This window comes from Dermacentor albipictus, unplaced genomic scaffold (genome assembly GCF_038994185.2).
Source record: "Dermacentor albipictus isolate Rhodes 1998 colony unplaced genomic scaffold, USDA_Dalb.pri_finalv2 scaffold_42, whole genome shotgun sequence".
NCBI lineage: Eukaryota > Metazoa > Arthropoda > Arachnida > Ixodida > Ixodidae > Dermacentor > Dermacentor albipictus.
Window position 1 is genome coordinate 701,087 of NW_027225596.1, and position 27,637 is coordinate 728,723.

Genomic DNA, 27,637 nt, shown 5'->3' on the forward strand with positions numbered 1-27,637 from the left:
ATGAATCACGGTATGGCTACTGAAAGTAATGAAACACACATAAGGTAATGCGCTGCTAATTTCTTACTTTATAGATTTTTTTGAATACCCATTTGTTGTTTGTCATGTACAGTTACCGTAGACTTGTATCTTGTTACTTTACCTTTCTCTGTGCTTTGATTACTCCTCTGTGCCCTCCCCCCACCCCTTCTTTTTATCACCTTCTCCAACGGCGTTAAGATGTGTTGTAAATAAATAAATAAATAAATCACAATTGCGAGTTCGGCCACTTGCCGAGTTCGGTCGGTCTTCCTTTTTTCTTTTATCCGCATTTAACCTTCCCGCGCGGAGTATTACTACCAACATATGTAAATGCGTTCTGCTTGTCACTTCCGGACCCGTGTGAATGGCACCTCGAGTGAGACGAGGGGTGTCGTTCCGAGGAAGCTTTAGCTCGGGCCCAACTCCGACGGGGCCTATTCAAATACATGTAAAACGCAAAAACGTTTTTCTGAGATGACCCCTGAACCAATATGAATGAATTTTGTTGCATTTGAGAGAGAAAAGTAAGTGCAGTGACTGTTGGAAGCGGAATTTCGATTTAGGGCTTGAGTTCTGTTACAAGAACTTTCAAAAATTTGGGTTTCAGAAACATACAATCGCGAAGTTTACAAATTCATAGCACTACATCAAGAACACAAATCGCGGTAATGTGAACGGCATTTATTAGATCATTGAAAGCGGACAAATTCTATATGTCATTTTACATCTTACATGGATTTGTTACGTTGGTTACAATGGTTCTTCAAAAGCTGTATTTCCATGTTACTAAATGTTTTTAGATTCATATGTAACATATCAATCTTGCCCGCTTTAGGTGTATTATTAGGTTAAATTCGCGGAATTTTATTATCATTTTTTTCCTGCACAGTTACGCAGTTGCAAACTCGATAGCTTCGTATTTTGAAAATTTTTGGTTTTCGCCAATTTTTAATACAAAATTGGCGACCTTAATAAAAAGTTCGGACCCAACAATCACTAGATCTTCAGTTTTTCTTTTAAATGCAACAAACCTCGTCGAATTGGGTGCAGTGCTTGCCGAGAAAAACGAATTCTCCTTTCACATGTATTTACACAGGAGCACCCGAGCTAAAGCATGGGAACTAGATCGCACGCCAAAGCAGCGCTTCGGCGTCGCTGCACGGAACTACCGAGCGCGACACGTCGGGGGCCATAATTAGCCGCGCGAGGCGTTCGCTTCGTGCGAGCGAGCGTCCTTGGCGCTGACGGCGAGCGGGCAACGTCGCGCTGAAGCATGGAAAGAAGCGGAAGGGGGTGCGTGCAGATAAAAGAGGAAATGGAAAATAGAAAAAAAAGAGATACATTGAGCGGCAATCAAGTGTCCGCAGACACGCGCAGCCACCCGAGACGAGAGGCCGAGACCTCCGCGTGTTTGGGTAAGAGACGGCCGGTCACGTGACTGTACGCCTGCGACGTTCTTTAGTGTGCACAGCGGGATTCCGTGTAGCGGTACGGAGCAGGTTTCTTTTCTGTTGTGTTTCTTTTAGTTCGTTTCAGGTTTCGCCGGCGAAAGTCTGCTCCGAAAGAGGTGGCAGAGAAACGGTGTCTCCTGTTCCAGGCAAGGTGAGCCAGACGGAGTTATCCTCGTTTTCTTATAGCAACTCCGAGACTAGTTTTTTTGAGCTTCCCGCTCGTTTGTCCATCGTTTGTCCAGTAGCGTGTCCTAAACCAGTTCGTATCTTAAACTGCATAGTTTGAATAGGGGAAAAAAAAAATACGCCATCGGCGCCTTGCCCTTTAGCAGGCACCAGCTGCTGCGTAGACGCGGATTTGATTTTACAGTTGGTCAGCAACTGAAGTCGATCGTGTTATCGAACAATGCGGAGCGAAATATTGCAATCTCCGTGCGAAATGTGAGCACAAACGTAGCAGCAGTAAACGTTAAATCAGGTTTTAAGCATCTGGAATAGAAACGCAGGTGTACTTGTGGCATTTTGATCTCGTGCATTTCGCCCGGACTTTTTTTTTCTTTAATTGCATTCTGCGTCTTCGTTGACAACTACCCGCTTAAGGGTTGCCGGCCCTTGCGTTACACAGCCTGCGAAGATGGGCGGGAATCAGCGGCTTGGGATAAAAACTGAACGAGCACGGCCGTCCCAAATCGGTCCTATCGCGAGCGCGCAGAATATGGCGCGTTCCTACACATGACGAAAAAGTGTCGCTCACTTCTAAATTACTTTTATCTCATGCAAGTGCGCAACATTCCTGTTGAAAATCCCGCATGCCTCACTAGGATATCAACTAGTTACATGTCATGACGTAGGTCCCCGTGTATTCTGGTCCTACAGGATCACTTGAGATTACGGCGTATGGAGCTTCCGCAGCATACAGTCAGTCAGTCAAGAACTTTATTGAGGTCCTGAGGGGTCTAAGCCGTTGGAGATCGCACGCGGCGAGCTCCTTGGGCCGAAACCGTAGGCGACGCCCAAGTCGGGACGGGAACGTGGTGACGCTCCGCCAGTTCTTGGGCCCTCTGGACGGCCTTGAATTGCAGTTTGAGGTCCGGGCTTTTGAGGGCTTCTTCCCATTCGGACTCACTGGAGAGAGGGCCCTCTGGTAACGCGGTACATTGCCAAAGCATGTGCGAGAGTGAGCAGTAGGGTTCAGGGCAGTCTGGGCAATTTGCCGGGATTTCTGAATTGTAGTGGCTTAATAGGCCTCGTGACGGATACGAGTCCGCAGCATACAGAGGTTTTTTTTTTCTCTGATGTCGTAGACAGCATTTGAATCTAGCGTAGCCAGCTGTTTCCGGACGCTCAAACGTAGCCGATATGCGCGTTGCCTGGAGACCAGAATGAGTAAAATGCCGACAAAAGGTGGACTAAGTTGCTCGACTAATGAAAATTTGCACAGTGTTGCGGTTTGCATTCGTATCGGCCACAGGGGTGGCAGTTGAATGCAGTACTGATGACGCTTTGCTCTGAGACTCCTCTTCAGTTGCACAAACTGATCGCGATACTTCTCCGGCAAAAAACGACGTGCCAAAACTATCGTCCTTGTGACTAACGCAGCGATGTACAGCGGTTACAACGTTTACGATCACCAAGGTTTAGGCGACAAAAACAGGAAGTGTATGATTAAGGAAGTGCGACGAAGGGTCTGTTATATATTTCTGTCTGCGAAAAGTGCAGGAACCCGTGCGATAGGCTTCTCTTTTCCTTTTTTTGTTATTTTTGTCGGATACAAGCTCGCAACTTGAAACTTTCGGAGACTTACTTCCCTCGTTCGGACATGTTGAATTATATTGACATTGCAGTATGAAGTTTTTATATAGGAGGGATATGTGGTGCTGGTGGATGATTGTTTTTTTTTTTTCTAGAGAAGTGGAGGCGGGGGGGGGGGGCGGAGTCACTCAGAACATTTTAGACCATTGTAGGCGCTGTTACGTATTCCGCGCACTTTCTTTGCGGCTTGGAAAAAAATTATGTAGCACCTATTGCGCAACAGAAAGCAGGATTGGGAGTTTTTCAGGATGGTTTCCAATTTTCTCAATGAGACCTTTTCTCTGAATATGTCATTTGAGAAATTCATTCATTAATAATAACTAATTATGTGATTAGGCGAAATACAAATAATTGTCTGACTTACTTGCTCCAAGCGACGGCAAACAACGTTATATTGGTTGTGTCCAGCTACGTAGCACTTGCATGTTTTTAAAATTTCGACACAAGTTACGTACACCCGGTATGCACGGGTTCGCACCAATTTTCTCATTATTCCGTGTCCATTTAAGCCGTTTGCCTCAAATAATTGGTCGTATATATGAACTATCTGTTAACTTTTTTTGCATTTGCTTTGACAGTCAATTCTGTCTGAGTCGGAAATTTGCTGAGACTTGCTGTATGCCTTGTACAGGGGCCCCGAATCTTTTTTTCAAGCGAGAATGTTTCTGCTTTTTGTTCGGGCCTTCGTACATTCTTATGGAAAATAAATTGAAAAGTTCAATCGAAATTGAAATTTATATCGGTACAATGTTAATTAAATGGTGCCTTCATGTGGGCGTAATGGACGAGGGGATGAGTCCGCATGTTGAGCCTGGGACGCCTACAGATAGATGTGAAGCCTCGTTCCATATAGCACAAGTCATCGCAACGTTTATAAGCAAGCCAGATTGTGCGTGTAACGCTGTCACGCACATGAGTGACAGCGTTAGTGTACGTGAGAGTGTACGCGAGCGGTAAATGGAAGAATGCTCATGTACTCGGATTTAACTGTACGCTAAAGAACTATATGCAGGTGGGGAAAGTTCAGCCGGAGTCCCCCACTGCGGCCTGTTTCACGTAAAGCCGGGGTTGCTCCGGTATGCTTGACTCCATGATTTCATTTAGTTACGAGCTTAACTTCCGAGGCGCCAGGTTTTCTTCCAGCAGCGATATAGTATATGAAACTATATATTATATGTCCAGCAGTAGCCACAGCTGCAGTTACAGGGCGTGACGCAATAGGCATGTGCGCCCCCCCCTCCCCCGCTCCACGCATCGAAATTTCTGTGCTGGTATGCGGTCTTTCCAGCTCTCCTCCCACCTTCTCCCCTCCCCGAAGCCCTGAAAATATTTATGCCTACGCCACTGCCCGGCTGTGTTTGAACGCGGCAGTAACTCCCGTCTGGACCGCTGAGCCTTGGGCGACGGCGTTATCACGAGCGTGTTTTCCTATTAGAGCGCCAGCTCTTGGCGCACGTTCCCGACTCGAACGTCGGCGCTCCCGGCATAACCGAGCGAATGAGCACAGCGCAAGAGGAGAGCGAACGCGGAGCGCAGCGGGAGATGAAAAAAAAAGAAAGTGGCGAGAGAGAAGAGCCGCGAGGAGGAAAGCGGAGAGGAGGGTGCAGCGGGACCACGAGGCGGAAAGCGGAGGAGGGGATGGCGAAAGCGTGAGAAGAAAAGCGTAGTGCCGCGCACGGGGGGCCTTTGCGGCGATGGCTACCAGATGGCGCCTGATTGGCGCGCGTCGTCTGGGCCTGTCGGCGATGGCTTCTGTGGATCGCGCCCACGCGCTGGCCCCACGCGCTGCCTCTCGCGATGTCCACGTTAGCGAGGCGGTCGCGCCACACTTCGCTCCGCTTGCAACGTGCCGCGCGAGACCGATTGTACGCGCCGGCCAATGTATAGCGAAAGGAAAACACGTATAGACCGTTTCATCGGGCGAGGAGGATAGGGCGAGCCTAGAGCCTTTCCTCCTCTCTGGCTTGGGCGATCCGGCGCGGCGCTGCTTGAAAGTATTGTTGTCGCGTGCTGCGGAACGATTTCGAGATGTTTTAGATGGTACTTTGTGAAATGTACGCCATATCCGTTCATATAAGGTCGTCAGGGAAGCCTTTCGGTGCATCGGTAATTACAGTAGGCGGAAATATGTTTTGGGGGCGCAAAAATGTGACGCGCTTTATCAGCCGCGGTGTACGCACATTATCAGTCGTGGTGTGTGTATGTGTTGTGAACCATTTTGCTTATATCGGTTTTAATTCAACAAAGAAAACCGGTGTCTCTGTATTAGCAGCATGAAATGGTAAATCTGCTCACTATCTGATAGCTTGGCGTAGGGAGTAAAACAAAGCATAAGAGCGAACGCTCGTGCACGGACAACCTAAGGCAACCACGAAACCTCTAAGCGGCAGGCGCTATCAAATATTTGTGATGCACCGGCATCGTTCTCGCGCATTTCAAGTCTAGTAAGCTTCAAATTACCATGTGTCTACGCTAGCCTTCCTACATGAAGCCGATGGCGCTGCTCAACACAGCGATGACTGCGGTTTGTGAACCAGCACGATACCTATGTAAGCTGTGCGCTTCGGCATAGCTTTTTTGGTCTGCATATATCCATAATATATGAGAGGGATCGCATAAGAAGAATGCGATGCCTATTTTTGAGGAAAAATTTCCGTAATACGTGTGAGTGCGTCGTAGAGAACAGAACGAACATAACCGAAAAAAAAATTTCGGTTATCATCCGCTTTCTCGAAAAAGCAAGAGGAAACGAGCTAACGCCGCAATAGGACCTCGCATAGTCACGCCGCACAAAGTTTATAAATATATAACCGCTGATGCCGTATGCTTGGACCATGCATGCGGTATATAGAACAAAGATATATGTAATCCAGCACCTACCACTGCTTAGGGCGCTCGCACAGTTCGTAAACAGTCCCTTTGCTGGACAAGCTTAATTCTTATTGTAAGGCATGCTGCTATTACTTGCCAAAACTATTTTATTCAGGGGCGGAAACCTCATCAATCGAACTAAGTAGTCACGCAATGTAACATGCAGCGAACAGTTTAAACGCTTGTCAAAGTATAACGTCACAGCTCCTATCGTTGCAGAACGGTACCCACGCTGTTACGATCGTCGCGTATGTTTCATGGCTCCTAAACCGCAGCTTAGAAACAGAGTATAATACTGCAATAAGGTGACATTAGTGACTGGAACATTCAGAAATACACAATTGATCTCCGAGGCTGATTGTAGGCTCAAACATGCGCGCACACGTCGCGCTGCGTGTTCCGTCCACCTCAACGCCAGCAGTAATTCCAGCCATGACGCCTTAAACCACTTCAGCACGTCTCACAGAACCATTTACCACGTAGAAGACGCACGTCATACTAAACAGACCGCACGACCGCGAAAACAAACGCCAGAACCTACCGCCGAGCGTATACCTGCCATGCAAAAGACTGCTTTCACCCAAGCCAGTATGGCGCAGCTCATAGGCGGCACCACTGCGTTCACAATATGGCGGCGCCTACGAAAAAACGGTCTCCGCTCAAATTTCGCGTCAGGAAGTATCGTAATCGTCTTTGGTTTTTTTTTTTTTTCGTGATAGAGAGCTTTTTTAAATGGCCTGTGGTGGATAGCATCGTTTTATTTCTTGAGCTGGATCGCTCGGAGATGCGAACGTTGCTTGTAAAAGAAATGAAAATGTAATTCAATAAATAAAGTTAATTTGCAAAAAATTTGTCATTTACGATGTGGCAATTTGGCAATTACGGCAATGTGGCAATTATGGCAATTTACGCAGCGCAGTCGGTCAGTTCTCAAGGAATATGTGCTTGAAATTGATCCTCGGAGTGACGGTCTCGAGATAATATTTCCCAAAGAGGGAGACCAAATGCACTGGCGGTGCCGTTAATCTTGTGCTTTGACGCATAAAACTATTTTCTAGACGCATAAATGAAATGTATAAAACAGCAGTGCATTTTTACCGCAAGTTTAGCGGCGCATACCGCGAAACCCATATACCATCCGCGGGATTCGTTCCGAGTCGACGTGACCAGTAAACTCACCGGCTAAAATTCCTAGATTGTAATATGTGGCGTAAAGCAACTAGCAAGGTCAAAGGCGTGGCAGTTTGGGCGAGTTGGTATGTCTCGACTGTTTTAGGCTAGTAGCGCAGCTCGGAAGAGCAAAGAAGGAAGGTGGTGGGGGTGATCAAAGGGAACGGAAAACAGAGTGAGCGGAGCTTCGTAAGTATCGCCTTGCGATAGGCAGCGTTCCTATAGAAGATAACGCGGCTTGGATTTCACTTGGGAAACTCTCCCTGCCTAACGCCGGCGCTCGAGTGGCTCACTCCGAGTGGTGGGCGCGTGGAGATAAACGTTGGAATAACGTCGCACAGCGGTAAGCACACGTTCCGCTTCGGACGCGCAGCCCTTCAAAAAAAAAAAAGAAAAAAAAGCCTATCTTTGAGGGGCGCGGATCAAATGCGCGGAACGCGCATATGTACCGCTCTCTCGTAACTTTAATGAATATATACTTTGTTTCTGAAAGATGTTTTATTCGTTCGTGATATCGCTTTCTTTTTTTTACTTTTTTCAGTCACACTACGGGGCAAAAGATAACGCAGTCGGGATGATAAACATACGGAGAATTTGTTTCGTTGTATCGTGCAGCAAGCAGCACGGCCTGTTGTAGAGCGGCGCAGAAATCGTACACCGATGAAACAAAAAATGTATGTGGCTTAGGTATGGTTAAGCCCAGGATGCGAAGCATACTAGCCTTTATTTTAGTTGTTGAACCACTGTTTAGCCTGGTGAACTGCTGTTGCTTGGCTATATTTGGTTCGGCTAGACGAAGAAACAACTCATGCATTACTGCTTCGCCTTCAAGAGTGGAACGCGACAGCGTTCCCGTCGACCCGCCAAGGGGTGTAAGACAATGGGCTACAGGGCAGCGACTACGCGCCCCGCATTGGACGCGGTGAGCGTCGAGCAAAGCAGCGTTCGGCGCGGCAGCGAAATGTGCGCCTGAGCAAGAGACGCACGCCTTAGAAACAGCTCGTTTCTAAGGCAACACCGCATTCACTAGAGGCGCTTTTGTACCGCTTTGAAGCATCGTACTCGTGGCTCAGTGGTAGCGTCTCCGTCCCACACTCCGCAGACCCTGGTTCGATTCCCACCCAGCCCGTCTTGCAAGTGTTGAGCCAAAGCCACTTCTCCTCTGTCGTGACGTCACGGTGTCACGTGATTTCATGGCGACACCGCCGCGCCTGAGGAGCTGGGTTGAGCTCTCGTAATATGCTTCGCATAAAAACAAACGCCGAACGCGATGACTGGATCAACCGCGACACGAACAGAAAAAAAAAAAATGTGTTGAGGAATCAAAGTACAATGTGGACACTTAATAAAAAAGACCAAGAAATTACATGTATGCGATTCAAGAATCAGTGAGTGAAGCAACCACGCGTCCCAATGCATTCGCGGAAACAAACGTTGAGACGTCAGCCGATAACGAATTTTATACTCCCTGAGTGTGCGTGGAAATTATGAGAACATAAACCGGCGTTCTCAGTTGTTTTATGGTTTTGGTGATTATTAATATATCATTATTCTTTAGTTTGTTTGTTTTTTGCGTACAATTCGGAGACATAGAGTAGCCGAGCCACTGTTTGCCTCGATCTTTTCACTGCAACCGGTTTATAACAGAACATATAACCTGCGGATAAATATCTCACTTATGTCTTGTCCCCTTGTTAACGTTAACAGGCAGACTCTACCTGCACGACAAATTACAGAGTGATGCTAGCTAATAACAAAAAATCTATTATTAACTTTGTAATTGACTACCCGTGAGAACACGTCCCAATTAAAGAATTGAAGCCGCGAAGTAATAAAGTCGCGACGTCCACCTACACCCAGAGGTTCCATAAATGCGTTCTCAAATGTGTCGTAACATCTATTCACGTTGCAGCCAACCCTCGTCATCAAGATATATATATATATATAACGTAATATCACCTTGTGATTTCTTTAGTCTCATTGTCTGTACGTTGGCTTCATATGATTTTGATATGTGACCTTAGCAGCAGTTGTGGTGGCGAAAGAATCTACCTTTCTTTTATTTGCACTGGCCACTTCTTTAGCTCCTGCTCGCATGGGGCTCATTGTTCTACCCCCTTCGAGCGATCATCCAGCCTGCGCCCGGCTTGTTTTCCTTCGAGTAAAGGGTTATCGATGACAGTATTTCGAGAAGTCACGCACGCGCAGACACTTGCAACTTCCCGAGTGCATCTGAACTGTAGAACTTGCCGCCCCCCTGGACAACGACAAACGCCCCCTTCGCGAACTTCGCGACTCGTGGTATGCCGGCGCGCTCGTTGCTTCGGCAGCAGTTGCGGCGGGCCGCAGAGGACGCGCCTATAATTCTTCACATTCGCCACTTTCCAGGCTGGGGAAATTTCGCCGTTACATTAACGGCTCTGCTTCTCTGTGTCAACCTCTTGCTGCCCTGCTGCTGCCAGTGTGAGATTCTTACTTTTTAGCGTGTGTTATTTTTTTTTTCAGTCTTAAGCACACGCTCGCACGGTTTCGTTCGATTATGCCTCGTGACAGCGAAACCGCTTGTCTTGCCACGAGGGGTTGCCCGAGGCGGCTCACGTGTCGTGCATTCAGTGTAAGCATCCGTACCACATAGGGAAGTGCTCGGGTGTTAATTTGACGTCGTTTACGGCTACATGGAGATGTCAGACGCGCACAACAACCGCTAGACGGAGCGATGGAATCCTTAAGCACATGCTCGCACGGTTTCGTTCGCTTGACAAGGATACAAATGCCTAACTAAGCGAGCAGAGGTGATTGAAAGGAAGTATGACGCTGAGGACGTGACGCAACGTCGTTAGGTCGTAAATGAACTGGAGTGGCGAAATAGACGCCAAGATCCAGATACATGCACTGCCAAAATCGGACAGGGAAGACTTCCTGGAATGATTAAATGAGGTCGTACGGCAAATTAAGGTACCTGCATTACCCGCTTACTCAATCATGGCATTGCGTATGATATCAGGAAAAAGCGCTGTAGTTATTGTTCGCTTCTTGCGGCAGTCTTTGACCGAGGCTGTTGGCTTTCCGCGAGCAATGCTTTCGAGTCCTAGTTGAATTCTGTGTTTATCAGAGAAAATTTCACTCAGCCTAGTGAAGAACTGCTCTTGTCAGCTAAACGATGAGCCAGAGGAATGCACTACACATATGCGTAGTACAATAGCGGAAAAATTCTTCTGCGAAAATATGGCCAGCCTATTGTGGCCCTAAGAAACCGGGGTGAACTAGAAAGTATTTGAATGCAGGGGTCCGTAATTTTAAGAGTCTTCTTCATGAGAATGAGCAGCTTTGGCAGCATAAGCCCATTTGGCCTGCATCCGCTTTCTGCGCAGTTTTCCTCGCCTCTCACACACTGCATTTGAACGCGCAATCATCTCGGGGAGACTATAATGAATTTAGCACTCTTTGAGAATCCTTCACCTTTCAGTTGTCATTTTGAATGATGTCTGAAACGTGGTACTGGGATGACGCGGAAATCATACATCTTGATGATTACAAATATTTTTTTTCAGCAGGAAGAACAAGCGAGGTGGCCGAACGCGTCTGTGTTTGAGCTTAAGTTGCAACTGTGCGTATATTTATGAACTGTCAATATTGAATGAAAATCACGAAGTGGTTCCCATATAATGTAAAAAATGTCTGTATGGTTTGCTACAGACCTCTTGTCGCCATTTGAGCCGTGTTCTTTACATTCCTGGACAATTTTTTTTCCTTTGTCAACCCGTAAACCGTAGTACTTGGAGGTGGCCTAAACACTGATATGCTCTCGAGCAATTCCAAAAAGAATATGTCCGTTGTGCTCGAATCACACACGATGTCTGCCGCTATGCCTGCTCCTACGCGCATTACCGTAACTTGTGAGTCCATGATCGATCTATATTTATTACAAATATGACACATGACTGTGTAAGGCTGGCACTATTATAGTAGCTATTAGTGATCACTCACCTATATGTTTTGTTGCTGACAGGCATTTGAAATCACCTAAAGAATGAGTGCCAGACATTATCGTTCCACATATTTCTGCATGAAGACTTGTATCCAGGAGCCAAAAAGCATCAACAAAGTGAGACGCGGTATTATCCTCCGCAGCACCTAACGAAGCCTATAATTTGTTCATAGATACATTCTGTTCCCTATATCACAAACACTTCCTATACAAACAATAAAGCACCGTAACCAAAAAGTGCGCGAGAAACAGGGATGACACCGGAACTACGAAGCATGGCACGTAGTAAAGAGAAACCTTACTATGTGTTCCTGAAAAATTGAGATCCTGATGCACTAAGAGAACTTAAACGCTATAGGAATGACCTTAACAAAACATTAAAGCCTGCTCAAAGTAACTACTTTGCATGTTTGTTTGACAGTGCAGTAGACTCGAAACTTGTGTGAAAGAAGCTTAATTCTATACTATCGTGTAGAGACATGAATTTCACTGTCGATGAGATGACTCTCGCCGACGAAACCTGCAATGGAAAAGCACCAGCTGATAAGTTCGTTGAGTACCACACTTCCCCGGTGGACAATAGCCCCCACGGCGATGATGTGCGCTATTTATCGCTACCGCTTGTGAAATCGAGCTGCCTTACTCCGACGAAGGGAACTGAAGTACGTAATGCGTTCGACAAGCCAAGAATGAGCGAGTCTGAAGATATTGAAGGCATAAAACTTCACTTTGCTCTGTTCTTGACCTGATCATTCCGTATTTAACATACATTTATAACCTTCTCTTGGATCGCCTCAAAAAATGCGAGGGTGACTGTTATACATAAAGGGCAGCTATAAAAACACGTTAGGGAACTACAGACCCGCATCAATTTTGCCAACACATTCAGAACCATTGAAAAAAAAAAATGATTGCTAGACGAATGTATAACTTCTGAAATTTTGATTCTGTTAAACCGCATCGCAGTATGGTTTCAGGCCTCGTAGATCCGCCGAAACCGCCCTACTATATCAAAAAGAATTATTGTTTAGCGACATTGCACAAAAATAAACCACCATTAGGCATATACCTGTAGACCTTTCATCGTATTTGACAGGATGAATAATGAAACGTTGCAAGAGAAATTTTGTTACTGTGGAACCCATTGCAATGCCTAAGCATTTATTAAAATCCACCTGGCCAAGCATCACCGACATGTATATATCGGAAAAGCACTTTCTTCATCAAAACGCCTTTATCATGGTAGAGAACGGGGAAGTATTCTAGGCCCCCTGTTATTTATAACTTATGATAATGACATCGTAAGACTTGACAACACTATTCATTACGTTATCTGCGTGTATGATGCTAGCTGATTCTTTATTAATACACATGGAAATCACCTTGCGCAAACCGCCACAGTATATAGGTTTAGGAAAACTACACACCTGGTCAATTAAAATTTGCTTACTGCTCAACTCATCTAAAACCCAGGCGCTGGCCAATTAAAACCTGCTAACTGATCCAAAAACCCAGGCGGTGCTTTCCAGGTCCGAACGGACACTTAGCGCATCTCCTTCGTTGGTGCTCATTAATGTTGAAATTATTTTTCTCCTCTTTTGCTAAAATGTTCCGCGAGTTCTGCGATCACATCTTAGGAATGATAGTTCTTGCGCGAGCAGATGTTATGAGACGACCAGTGCGCAAACTTCCAAGTTAGCCAAAGCCAAATTCCGCTAGGCACCCGTTCATTGGTGCAGATCCCGCCGCATTTCGATGGGGGGCGAAATGCAAAAACGCACGTGTACCGGGCATACGCCTTGTGCACATTAAAGAAGCCCTGATGGTCAAAATAAATTCCGAGCCCCCACGGCGTGTTTTCGTAATCAGGTCGCGGTTACGTCACCTATTTCTATTTTTCCCACATAGCAATCCGTCTTCAGCTGCAAACTCGTGTATCAAATATTTGTCCCCTTGAGATGCAATTTACGTACTTTCGATATTGACTTTGGTACAAAACTACATATCTATAAACTCCTCGTTTAAGGTTTATTTCATGCATTCTGATTTTCGGTAATTTTTGCAAGGTTGATGTCGTAAAACAAATTTTATCTTGCCAGAACCGGCATAATTCGCGTTTCGCTCTCAGAAAACCAATTCAAGTTAGCTCATCCACTGCGTTGTGAGAACGTGCCTGCTTTTTAGATGTATTTAAATTGGGCATTCGAGGTCTTTCAGGCTCAGTAAGATGTAGGCTTAACTGCTACATCACACGTGATGGAGGTGCAATCACGCGTCTGTAACACACGTTCAAATACTTGACGTCACAGTGAAATATCAGCGCTAACGATTCCGCGCGAGAAAAGAAAGGTGAAGTTTCGCTTTCGCCTTCTCATCTAGTAATAAACGACTCTGCAGAAAATTAATGGAATTATTATTTTGTAATTATAATATTCATGCAAGCATGCACAAACATCACACAGAGAAACAAAAGCGGGCTAGCAGTTGTCTTCTAAAAGGAAACCACGCCTACCCGATCGCAGAGGAGGAAAAAGAGGAGATAAAGCAAAAAGAAGAAGGGGGGGGGGCAACAACGCATCACACAGTCACACGCAGAGTACTAACATTATCGACTAGAGTCTAGACCTGTGGTTGAAAACAATTAAAGTGGATATTTGCGAACCTCACATGAAATTGGCGCACGACCCTTAGGAAACGAGATATCATTAAGCGTAGTTCGACCCTGATTAAGTTGTTGAAAGTTGCTGGCCAGCCCACAATCACATCTGGGGAACGTTGGGCACTCTGTCGAAAGAATACGTTATCACCTTAAATTGATTCAATGCTTCTCTCCAGTGTCTCATATAAGCGTCTTCGTCACACTCTGCTGCGATGACTGATGAGGTCGCGGCCTTCCGAAATGATGTAGCGAAATTGGCCAGCCGTCAAGACTGGTTAGCCCAGTCGCAAGCGGTCGTCCCTGTACGCCATAGTGGGAGCACTCGCAAAAATAAAAGTGTTCGATTTTATTGTGTGTATGTGTGTGTGTGTGGGGGGGGGGGGGGGGGGGACCGCAGGCGCCATACAGTTTCAGTGGCCATCGCAGCGTCACGTGAACTTATGAAGCGTAACGGGGGCGTTAACTGCAACTGGGGTTTTACGTGCGCGTTCGTGTACGTTCGATGCGCTCGCATTAGTGAAACGTCCTCTAAAGTGCAGTGAAACACTGCGCGGGTCTCGCTCGATCTCCACGCTCGTTCACCGCTGCTACCGCTATCGATACCGCTATCGCGGCTAAAAGTGTGGCGCTGGTCTGCGCAGGCCTTTCCCTGCAGTCCTCTCACCATGTGCTGTCTCCCACCTTATCGACTCACGGTATCTTGCCCCGCAGGTGCGCCGACCCGCTTCTCCGACGAGACTCCCAGTAGCAGGTGGACATCGTCCGTACGCGGGAGCACCAGCTCGAGCCTGAGCGATGAAGGTGGAAGTGGCCAGCAAGCGCAAGAACATCCTGGGCGAGGGCCCTCACTGGGACGAGCGGAGCGGGACGCTTCTCTTCGACGATGCGCGCGGTCCCGAGGTGGTCCGCTACGATCCGCAGTCCAGGACCGAGACGGAGATCCTCAAGCTCGGTGGGGGCTCTTCCTTCACCTTTTTTTTTCTTAGATACCATGTACTTGCATTCCAGACTACGGCGACCTCGATAAGGTGGCGCCCTTTGCCTAGAAAAAAAAATACTTCGAAAGCAATTGATGATAGGGTAGCAATTCGATGAATTCAAAACCATGTACAGCGGCCCAGGACATGCGCGTCTGGTGCACTGCATCTTTCTCGAGGACTTCAGGAAATTGCGGGTTTAGTGCAGCTACCCGAGAATCGCGTAACTGTAACCCGCAATATTGTCTTACGTATAAACACTTCAGTACTTTTACAACATGCCTCCACTCAGTGATGATCGATGACGGTTTATTGGCATATATACCCATTGAAACGGCGCTTGCGTTACTCGGGTATGATATATGTTCCTTTCATTCTGGCATTTTTGTATTGATCTCTGTAATACTTTCGTTTCTTCCTCAATACTTCTCTATTTACCGCGTACCGCTACCTGTGCCTTTAACGGATCCGGTCGTATCAGCATATTCCCTGCTTTTTTTCCATCAATACTCGAAATGTCCCTTGCTTATCTCGACTGCTGTCCGGTTGATGCTAGCGCCCACTTTAAATCCAAGCGCTTCTGGAAGGTGCACACTACGTACCGGTCTCACTGAGCGAATCCCTTCGCATTCCATTAGGAGGTGCTGAGTGGTATGCGGAGTTTTGCTGCAGCATACACGTAGCTGAACTTGTGGCGAGTATTTGCTCCGGTACGTTTTTGTCCTTAGGCAACGAGCTCGAGCCTCAAATAGCAAGGCCTTTCCCTCTGTGTTATCGTACAGATTTACCCTTCTAATTTCTTTCTTGTGAATCTCCATGGTCCTTTTTGTTTCCATTCTTTGCATCCAATTCAATGTCTCTGTTCCTCTCACTTTCTTTGATTCCTGGTTTTCTACTTGCACTTTCAATTACCTCGTACATGGTTGCCAAGTTTCTTGACCTCTTCCTCCATTCTGTGTCCACGCATTTCAGGCACAGATACATGTGCACTTTAACCGCGCATTTATTTTCGTCCTGTTCCTGAGTCTTTCTTCATAACTAGTCTTGCTCTGCGCTTCTCTGACTTCAAACGAGGCCCAACCCACGTCATCTTGCACATTCTCATTTGTGGTTTATCCGTGGGCTCCCAAAGCCAGCTGGCCCACTGATCTTTGGTTAACTTCGAGCCCCGACGAGATATCCGATATTTAGCACAGAATCGCATTTGCTAACTTTATAGCCCAGGCACCATTACAACTTTCCAGATTCCACGCACCACCTCGTATTTATTGCGGCCTCAAGGTGCTCTGTGTTTCATTACTGCTGCATTCCGCTGCCCTTTTAATTTCAGATTTCCTTGGTGGTCGCCAAGTCGTGCTAATTAATGGCAGTGCCACCTCTCGACAAAAGCGGTCGCTACTCTGCACAGACGCTCCACAACAACAGTTGAGAAGCGCAGTGCCTTCTTATTCCGAGGAGTGGCGCTCCGCTCAACTCAGTGGAGTGGGAATGGAGCTTCAAGTCGAGGACTGTGGAGAAAACGGGGCATAGACTCACGCAGCAGACGATGAAATAAACCCGCCGCGGGGCCGATGTGCCTATAGTGTTTTGCTGCCGAGGAGGAGCCAACGGGCCCGATTGCCGGCCGTGGCAGTCGCATGCAAATGCAAGAAAAAGAATGCATGCTAAGTTAGCGTCTCCCTTAGAGTCCCCAAAGTGGGGGAAATTAGTCCTCCACCGCAGAGTCTCTCATAGCTTGGGAGTTAATTCCTTGGGAAGGTAAGTTTCACGAATCAGTCAATCAACTATGAGGTGTAAGCTACAGCGATGTGTCACAGATACGTGCAGGTGAACAGCAGATATTTGACAGACAAGAAGGTGTACGTAGCTACATTTCATGCTCTACTAACCTATACATTGCCCAGAAATGAGGCTTGAACAGGCCAAGGCGCGATGCGTGGGATTGCTGAAAAAAAAAAAAAGAACCGGCGCGTCCGCGTTCCAAACATGCCAATAAGCAAGTTTCATGGGCCCGTCAGACATTGCCGGGAAGGGAAGTCACCATTACCGAAGGAATTCTTCTTTGCCGAGAAAAAAGAGCTACTCCTATAGTCACACTCTGCGAGGAAAAGAGCCGCAAAATAATTACCGTGCAGGGTTTCACAACACCTGAATCGCTAAGTTTGGTACGCGAACGCACATGGCTGGGAAGCGGACACGTGGTCCCTATCTTGGTGCGAAGGCTCAGTTTCACACATAGCAGGCAATGCTACGAAAGCTAGAGATACTTCTATAACTATTCGCCATCTGCGCACAACAAAATAATATATGCCGTACGTACCAACAAGCCCCTGTCACCGACCCAAAAGCAGTACGTCACATATAGAGAAAAGATGTCGGGTACGCGCCGTGTAATTCGAGGTGAAATTATATCTCGCGCTTCCATGTCATAAAAAGTGAGCTAGTGATTGCATGAAAGTCGCCGGAGACCTACAATTATACCACCGGAAGAGCGGAGTAACACGTTTTCGCGGCCATGGCAGCCTCAGCGCATCACTTGTGCCGCGACCAAAACATAGCACGTGACGGACAAGGAGCAGAAATTTTGCGCAAGGGATACGTGTTTTGACGAGAACTTGTGTCCACAAGTGGCAGTTGGATAATGGATAGCAGTTACTTCGTAGAAAACGTTGCAGATCAACAAGTACAGCGCTTCGAAGCGCGCGTATGTGGCCTTTCTATAGCCGCACTATACTTACATAGCTTCCGCAGCATTGCCTGCTATTTTTGAAACTATGTATAGTGGTTGCTTGTCGGACTTATTTTATAGGACTGACCTTACTAGAATAAGTTCGCTTGAGGTGAAAGGAGGACTTGAGAGGAGGTTAGGCGAAATGATGCTTTGTCTTTCGACAAAAGGCCGTTTCTGCTGAAAAAGTTAGCGCTGAACAGAAAAACAGCCGCATCCTATAGCGTCAAACCAAAATCTCATTTGCGTGAAGGCCGAAGTTTCTCTCGTATGAATTTTGCTTCCGAACGCATCGTCCAGGTCCTTGCATCGTAAGCACGAGTGGTTTCAACCGCCGATTTCGGGACTACTCGCGCTGCACGCGGCGCTGTCGAACTCATAATAGAATTAGAGTTTCGCTTTCTACATAGTTCTCTCCGCTATTGTCTCAGCAACGAGACGCATGGGTGGTTAGTTCGTATTAGTATATATGATGTGCAGAATTTGAATGTGCTTTTGTATGTTCGGATTGTTTTCGTCGACATAAGCTATCAAAATTTAATACGCCGAGCAGCGGTGCAACTGGAAGGTTTGGTAATTCATAGAAAATTTCCAAAAAGCGTTGTACGAATCAGACATCGACAAAGAAAAAGGGGTGCAATAATCACGGCGCCCTGTTTGTTATGCATTTTTCGATCTTTGCGGATGTCTTACGTAACGCGCTTTTGCTAGTTTAGTAGAGGTTTAGTCTTCGTTTCCCTTAGAATGCATTCTGATCTTCGTTTATCGCTTAACTATGAACTAATCCCGAATATATATATATATATATATATATATATATATATATACACAGTGAAGTAGACGCGCGTATGAAGCGGTTTATTGACGTTTCGGGCGGGGGTCCGGCCTTCATCATCATCAGATTCTGATGAAGGCCGGACCCCGGCCGAAACGTCAATAAACCGCTTCATACGCGCGTCTACTTCACTGTGAATATTTACCCGGACCCAGAACTGCTTTTTTTCTGGTATATATATATATATATATATATATATATATATATATATATATATATATATATATATACATACAAATATGAGAACGAGAAGAAAGGGGGTTAACCGAGGGGCCGGTTTGTTTTTTCATCCACTTTAATTTCCATTACTTTATCGTTTCTTTATTTCATTTAATAAGCACAAGTAATTTCCCCTATGTTGTCCTTGTTGTCAGTGTTTGTTGGCTTCTTATGATATGACTAATAAAATTCGGACTCCTCGGTTAACCCCCTTTCTTCTCGTTCATTACATAACGAGGTTGTCTAATCCGGCAACATTGATGCCTTCAGGTAGCATATGTGGGTTTATTGACCAGTTGCCTTCACCCTAAATGATCACGTTCTCGTGACGCCTGCGGCAAAAAAGACGTTCCACGTCCGCCGCCAAGGTCTGTGAGTGGTGGCGCTGGCTAACACTCCCAGGGTTCTACTAGGACACATAAATACACAAGAAAGTGGATGGGAAATTGACGCCGCGGTAGCTCAATTGGTAGAGCATCGCACGCGAAATGCGAAGGTTGTGGGTTCGGTTCCCACCTGCGGCAAGTTGTTTTTTCATCCACTTTAATTTCCATTACTTTATCGTTTCGTTATGTCATTTAAGAAGCACAAGTAATTTCCCCTATGTTGTCCTTGGTGTCAGTGTTTGTTGGCTTCTTAGGATATATATATATATATATATATATATATATATATATATACTTACGTCACGAGGAACTACAAAGCGAAAATTTCAAGACCGTATTTAATTTTTTTTCGGGAAAATTTCTGGTATGTTATGCGAAGGTTCCGCTCGCGAGAATGTTGACAGTTCTGGTGTTACAGAAGTGTTGTTTACCAATACAGCTTAACCTATAGTGTTCCCTTTTAGTGCCCCTTATTTCTGTCACCCCGGTGCTGGCCGAGGGTGTCATATCGCAGATCGTACAGCACGCAACGCCACCGCTGTTTCGGAAGGAAGTGCTCTTTCTTTATCGATCGCATTTCCTGGATGTGGAGTTCGTAGACACCGGAAAGGCAGTCTGCTCGAGAATAATAATAAAAAAGGCAAATCTCTCCACTCAATTTGTCAGAACGACTGATGGCGATGATACACATTTTATCTTTTTCAAATACTGTAACCTAAAGACAGGACCCTAATGAAGAGATAACCGTTAAGCTGTGTACATTCAATAATCATTTCAGGGCGTTTGTTTTTAACGTCAGCACAATTTTCGGAAACCGCATTGGGCATATATGCGACGAATCTACGCAATAAGCTTTGTTAATCGAAGAGACGAACATGACTGACACCGGAAGTCAAACAGGTACCGAAACCTAGCTAATCGACTTTCTAATTGTTAGTTTAGCATGCATATCGCAACGTACGAATCCAAACAAGTAATTTCACAAGGCACGCCCCCTTGTAACGAATTTTAGAGCTAGCAAGTCCAGTTTCGAGATAAGCGGTGGCAAACGCGCTAACAACGCACCCTTGTTCCACTTACCTTTTTAAGAAAACACATTTTTATTCACTGAAGCACAGAAATCACTGGAACGCCTGTGCATTTCGTCGAAAAGTTTGGGAATGAATTTCAGGAAACTCGCTTCAACATCAGAACTATTCCAAGTGGATGCGACTTTCGAAGACACCAGCTAAAATTCATATACTACTGCAAAGGTGTCATCTAGTATTCAGTTCAAAACTGAATTCCTAAAATTTGTTAATTACAAGATTATTCATTTTGATTTGTCGTGTAAGTAATGTCTGCTTCTAAGAGTAATACATCTCAAGAAGTATAATAGAGCTAAATACCACGGCTTATTCAAAAAAAAGAATACCGTGTAGAAGAAAAAGAAACGCCCCGAAGAATGATACGGGATTCTGAACAAAAACAAAGCGTATGCTTTCATTAAAAAAACATTTACGTGCCAGAACCATGCTATGACTACAAGGCAAGCTGTAGGTGTCGACCCCTGATTACTTTTGACGACTTGGGAAGCTTTAACGTGCACCTAAGTTTAAGTACACGAGTTTTATGTTGCATTGCGCCCCCATCGAAATGCGACCGCCGAGGCCGAGATCTTGGCAGCGCGAGCTTCCATAAAAGACCACATGACTGTACAATGTTATGGTACAAGGTGTATGGGTCTTGCAAATAGGAATGGCATATTACGCATAGGGCCGCAACGAGTACAGAACAATGCAACATACATAATAAAGTTCGTGAAAAAAAAGTAATGCTGGAGGCTTTCTTTCTATGTTCCAATGATGGCAGGTCGATGGTATTCTCAATGGATTACATACCTGACGCGAATAAAACTGTTTCGGGGCGAACACAACTGCTTTATTTTTGTTGGGCATCCGATTCGTTCACCATGTATGAATTGTGAGGGGGAATCCTTATATAAAAGAAGCGTATTATAATTTTGAATGTATGACAGTCGTACGTACGCAAGCAATTTGGTGTGTTTGGATAGAACATTTGGGCTATACTTATCTGGTCGCTTGCCTGCTCGCAGACTACGAGATTGGCAACCTGATCCCGTACGCCGAGGACAACCGGAAGCTGATGGTGTGCATGGGCAACGGCGTTTACAAGGTGGACCTCGACACCAAACAAAAGACGCTGCTGGCCGAGATGCTGGACAAGGACTCCGCCGTACCTACGCGCATCAATGACGGCAAGTGCGACGCTGTGGGACGTCTCTGGGCCGGTGAGTGCGAGCGATGTATGGACTGGCTGTTTGCAAATGGAGGCCCTGGTAATGGTATCATCATCGTCGTCGTCGTCGTCATCATCGTCAGCCTATATTTACGTCCGCTGCCACAGGACAGGGATCTCCAATTACCGATGTCTTGCGCTGGGTAACTCCAACTTGCACGTCCTCATTTCCTAACTTCATCGCACCGTCTAATTCTCTGCCGCCCTCGACTGCGCTTCCCTTCCGTTGGCACTTGTTCTGTAACTCTGAATCCATGTAACCTGTAACCCTGAAACCTTGGTAACATAGTTTCCCGCAAATATCACCAGAGGGAATTCGGGCGCTAGCACCTGCAGGAACTCGAGCAATGGTGGTTGTCAGCACGGGAATGATGGGCGGCAATATATTTATTTTGCGTAAACTGCATGCTTGGGGCTTCAAACGACTATGCAACTTTGCAAGTTGATCAGTCGCAAGAAAACGTTTCGCTGCAACATTTTTCAGAAAAGGATTGCACATGTGTACTCAGTTTTCTATGCTTAGAAAAGTATCAGTGGTCGGAAATTTAGAAATACAAAGCCTAAAGCGTCACAAGAACGTTCGAAGACACAATAAGAAAGATGGGACAAATCCATGTACGAACAATCATCTGCTGAGCTATCTCAGTGCCTCATTCTCCACGAGTAAATTTTGTAGGAAACTATGCCCGTAGATAACCAGTCAGCCTCTAGACTTGATGCAGGGGTACGTTTATGCAGGTCAATTACTTACAGGGGACCCTGATCATGAGAAGGAAACTTACAGAAGAATAAAAATTAGTCGCAGTGCAAACGGCAGGCATTACCAAATCCTGACTGGAAGCATACCAATGTCGTTGAAAAAAAAGTATACAAACATTGCATTCTACGGGTGCTAACATATGGGGCGGAAACTTGGAGACTGAAAAAGAAGCTCGAGAACAAGTTAAGGACCGCGAAAAGAGCGATGGAACGAAAAATGTTAGGCGTAACCTTAGGAGACAGGAAGAGAGCGGTGTGGATCAGAGAGCGAACGGGAATAGACGATATTCTAATTGACATTGACAGAAAGAAGTGGAGCTAGGTATAGGTGATGCAATGCGTAGTTCGATAACCGGTGGACCATTAGGGTTACAGAATGGGTGTCAACGTAAGAGAAGCGTAGTTAAGGAAGGCAGAAAATTAGGTAGGTTAATGAAATTATTAAATTCGCAGGTGCAAGCTGGAATAAGCTAGCACAATACAGGCGTAATTGTAGATCGCTAGCAGAGGCCTTCGTCCTGCAGTGAACATACAAATAGTCATATGATAATGATACCTATAGAAAGCTTCTGGTCTTGACCACTCATTGTGACGCATGATGTAGTATATAGCATAACAAATGGTCGGGTGAGCCGGTGTGAGTGCCAAAAGGTAGCGATGTCGTGCTGCCACGTGACCACCTTTTGTGTCATCGCATCACGACATAGAAGAAACTAAGCCGAAACTTAGCGTAAAAAAAACTATTACATTAAATTATTTACGGAACTCTTAGTTTTGCCAGTATTTTCTTCCTAAGGTTCAGACGTCCCGGACCTTCGCTCAACGCTGAAAATGAAGCGTCGAAAATGTCGCGTCAGTAAACCCTTGAAATTAAATGCCATTCCAGGCGTAGTGCGCTCTCACAACTCATTCCGTTGTCTAATGCGTACTCTCACTCTCACTGTCACCATTTATGGCTACACTTGAAAGATACATTTATGGATTATACCGAAGTCATTCTGCGTAAAAAGCACACCTGTTAACGTTTTTTTTTTCACTTTTATTTTTGACCTTGAGACCACTCGATGCCTGATGTTGAAGGTTCTACTTCTGTGCTTGCTGCTCACTGCTGTAAGGGCTAGCGGTGGCTCACACTGCTAACATAAATCAAATAAGAATAAATGCCAACAAGCCCTATTGTATTCACTTCTGTGAACTTCATTTTGTTGCTCGAAAGAAAGCAGTCGAATAGAGCGTAAATGTATCCGCGTAGACATACTATGCGTGTGTGAAGGAAAAAAATGGCTGTGGCTTAGCTAAGGTTAAGCCCAGGATGCGAAGCATACTAGCCTTTATTTTATGTTGAACCACTGTTTAGCCTGGTGAACTGCTGTTGCTTGGCTATATTTGGTTCGGCTAGACGAAGAAACAACTCATGCGTTACTCTGCTTCGCCTTCAAGAGTGGAACGCGACAGCGTTCCCGTCGACCCGCCAGCGACTACGCGCCCCACATTGGACGCGGCGAGCGTCGAGCAACACAGCGTTCGGCGCGGCAACGAAATGTGCGCCTGAGCAAGCGACGCACGCCTGAGCCTTAGAAACAGCTTGTTTCTAAGGCAACACCGCATTCACTAGAGGCGCTTTTGTACCGCTTTGAAGCATCGTACTCGAGGCTCAGTGGTAGCGTCTCCGTCTCACACTCCGGAGACCCTGGTTCGATTCCCACCCAGCCCAGCCCATCTTGCAAGAGTTGAGCCAAAGCCACCTAGAAAATCAGTCTCTGTAGCACGCCGCAACCTTCGCTTCTCATTCCAACGAGCCGCTCTGTCTCCAGGAGGCATCTCACCTCGTGAGTGACTAGCAGAGGCAAGCGCAGCTGCTTATATACCGCCGCGACGCCGCGAGCGACGGCGCGAGTTGGTGCACCGTTTCTCCTCTGTCGTGACGTCACGGTGTCACGTGGCATTGAAGGCGACACCGCCGCGCCTGAGGAGCTGGGTTGAGCTCTCGTAATATGCTTCGCATAAAAGAAAATCGCGCGCGGTGTCTCGCTTCGTCCTCCTCAAAGGTGAGCAAACGGACTTCCCCCCAAGGCCCGGCCTCGCCTCAGCCTCCAATCACGACCTCACTGAACTTCACTCACTGAGACTTCAGCTGAGTTACTATAGCGGCTACCAGTGATCAAATGGCTTGTTTAAACATCATTGTCGAGGAGAACTTATTTGTTGTGTGGCTTACTTGGTACGGGTTCGTCCGAGACGAACTCATCGAGGTCGATCCCTCAAATTCAGCCTCACTTCGTCAAATATGGCAGTGGAACGCGCATCTCACACGTCTCGCAAAGAAACGAAATAGCGATAACAGTGATATTTCGGTGAAGGAGATCACGGGCGAAAACTGATGCAGATACGTGACAATCCATACGGATCAGTGGCGCCACACTGACGTCACCGGCGCCATGTTTCAGGCGCGATATTAAACGGAAAAAACGAAGGGCTGGGGGTAGGGTTTAACTTAGGCCGTTCTCTGTAATTAATCAACCTCTTCCCGTCAAACAAGTACAGATACAACTTCGAAAAGCTATATTACTAGTCTGAATGGTTTGTTTCTAATTACCACTTTATTTTGACGTCACGTGATTTGCAGCTCGCCCATGGGGCCGCGTTGATATTGTCATATTCCAGGTACGATGCCCATGGAAGTGGACATCGAGGGTATGGTCCAGGGGAAGAACAACTTCTGGTCTTACTCCAAGGGACAACTGAAGCACAAGCTCGACAAGATTTCCCTCTCCAATGGAATCACGTGGACGGCCGACAACAAGACGATGTTCTACAACGACTCCGTGCCCGGGAAAGTCTTCGCTTTCGACTTCGACCTCGCGACCGGTGATATAAGTGAGTGTGCTTTCTTGAGCGTGGCTTACGAGAACCGACTTGATTCTATGGAACTGAGTAGGTTATACGGAGGGCTTATACATACAACGCGCAAGTCCACAACATCGAAAGCAAAGTTTGTTCTTAAAGATCAGAACCGCGTGTAAAGAATTTTTGCATTTAAAACATGGCTAGCTACGTTCTGGGACAACTATAATAGGACGTTTGCTGCGAAATTGAATATCCGACTTCATACATGAGCTGTAAATGACGTCAGCTTTCTCTCTTTTCTACTTTTTAAGCTTTGCAATTAGTAAACATGAGTGTTACGTATCATACTGTAATATATTATGAGCATTGTGGGGCACACGAGTGCGATGCCTTTGTATTTTCAACTTATTGTTATCACGTTCTTTTAATGCGTGTGCTTTTGGGAGTTTCAAAAGAAGTGTGTGTGTGAAGTTTGGGAAGCCGCTAAAGTGGTATATATATATTGAAGGCCCCTCGCCTTCGCTCAGGTGGTCCGCGAGCCGCAACCAGTACGACAAAGGACCAAAGGTGCAAAGAACAAAAACCGCTTTAATTTACGATAGAATGTAACGCTCCAAATTACCGCAGCCTCGCGGCCAATAGCAGAAAAGAACAAAGCAATGAAGCAAGTAGCAAAGAAGCAAAGCAGCAAAAAGCAGCAAAAGCAAAGAAGCAAGCAGCAAAACAGCGAGGCAACAAAATATACAGGCCAAAGGGAGCGACGAAAGAACGGCCGCTACAAACCATCAACCAACACAATCTTTCGGGCGATAACAGAATGCATAAAGCGCAGAAAGCAAGCAAGCACTGAACCAGGCGCGCAGATAGTCCCAAAAGCGAACAACAAGAGCACCTAGACGGGCCATGCCCCACCAGCGCCTCCCCAGGCCCGCGCCCCGCAAGAAGCCCCGAGTGCAGTCTCAGCTGCCTTCTTATCGGGCAGCCGCCTTCCCGGCAGTCCCCGCGCGAGTTCTTACGATAACGCGATCGGTGCGCATGCTCCATGCGACGAGTGCCGTTGTGGCGCGCGTTTCAAAGGCTTCCCCCGTGCGCGCTGCAGGGAGGACCAAGGGCCCGACAATATATATATATATATATATATTAGTGTAACTGCTCTAGTGTGAATGGCGGTCTGCTCCGAACCATCGTCAGTGGCACTTCTCTACTCCAGGAGTCAGGGCGTGCGTCGAGCGAGGTCCTGAACAACACTTTGAAATGCGGTGACCGTGGTTTAAACGATAGATCCAGGACCTCAGAGGTGCGAAGTAACGTTAGCGCATTTCTCTCGCATTTACCTTTCAATCGTCACTGAATTCTTATTTTTTATGTACCATGCATTTTCCTGAGGGTTACGATTTGACTGTAATATGTCTGCTGTTTGTGAGTTGTTTATTGCATATGAACGAGAAACCTAAGCTCTAGTGACTGTTGAAAGTCGGTTTTTTATTTAGTTTGTCTGCATTTATCGAAATTGTTCACAGTGCAAAATTTCAGAACTCGGAAATATGAAATTTACAACTCTGTAACTCAGTCGTGAAAAAACATCACAATTCTGTAAATTGCACGTAACGATACATATAAAGCGGCGTCAGAGTTGGGCCCGAAATAAAGCTTCTTTTTAGGAGCATTTGGAAATGAAATACTATAGAAGGGGCGAGGGAATTCACGTCAAGTTCTACTAAATGCAAAACACTATAATTATGCCGTTACTGTAACGGCATGGTTCCTTCGTCTGGGGTATAATTTCTAACATACCAGTCATGACAGTTACCAATTCTAAGTACTTTTGTCCTATTGTTTCTAACAATCTGGACTGGTGTAGGCATCCAACTAACGTGATCTCGCCGGGTAAGGAGCCTTCAGTTATTTAAAACGTCACCTACGAAACGCACCAAAGCACCTGAAACTACCAACTCACGAGAGACTAACGCGACCCGAACTAAGAATACGTACGCATAGAACCCTCACTAAATTTACGTGACTAAGGCATATGAAGTCTTTCAGAATTGCGCCAACTGATTTATTATCCCTTCTGTCTCCTATGGCACCGACCGATCTTCACTAAAAGGCATTCTCGCACGAGGTGGATTTGGTATAGTGTGTGTTATTTGCATAGTGATAAGCTATAGCAGTAAAACGGGGACTGAAAACCCTTCCCAGCAGCCGTTTTAGTGCTAGCTATGGCTTATCATCAATCCACTAACGTTATCACAGTGTACATAATCGCGCCCTACACAGCTCGTCACCGTCTATCAGATTCTCTCGCACGAGCAACTCATTAAGCATAAATCGTCCGCGCGCGCTCCGTTACTCTTGCATATGTTTTGTTCTTCTTGAACAACCAAATACTAGAACAGTTGACACCCTTTGGAGTGCCCCTTCTGCCACACAACGATAATTGTCGTCTGCCTTGATGCGTTTCCTTTCTTAAAAACGCCGCGCCCGCTACTTTCCTGTCGGTGAATGTTATCATGCTGATAGCATTCGTTACTGGAAAGTACCGGGCTCGCAGCGTTAAAGAAAGGAAACGCATCAAAGCAGATGACGATTATCGTTCTGTGGCAGAAGGGGCACTCC

General features: G+C 46.2%; 1 protein-coding gene across 2 annotated transcripts in view; it reads left to right on the top strand.

Moving 5' to 3' along the window:
- Positions 1–1,380: 1,380 nt before the first annotated feature.
- LOC139052888 (regucalcin-like) overlaps positions 1,381–27,637 on the top strand; it is a 31,667-nt gene continuing 5,410 nt past the window's right edge. Inside the window, exons 1-5 of one of the 2 annotated variants that reach the window (XM_070530034.1) lie at positions 1,381–1,436; positions 1,548–1,623; positions 14,684–14,924; positions 21,213–21,407; positions 24,839–25,051. In XM_070530034.1, coding sequence (XP_070386135.1) covers positions 14,768–14,924; positions 21,213–21,407; positions 24,839–25,051 — 565 coding nt within the window. In that variant the 5' untranslated portion in view covers positions 1,381–1,436; positions 1,548–1,623; positions 14,684–14,767. Of the gene's footprint in view, positions 1,437–1,477; positions 1,624–14,683; positions 14,925–21,212; positions 21,408–24,838; positions 25,052–27,637 lie in introns of those variants that run through there. The other variant, XM_070530033.1, reaches the window with a different exon arrangement.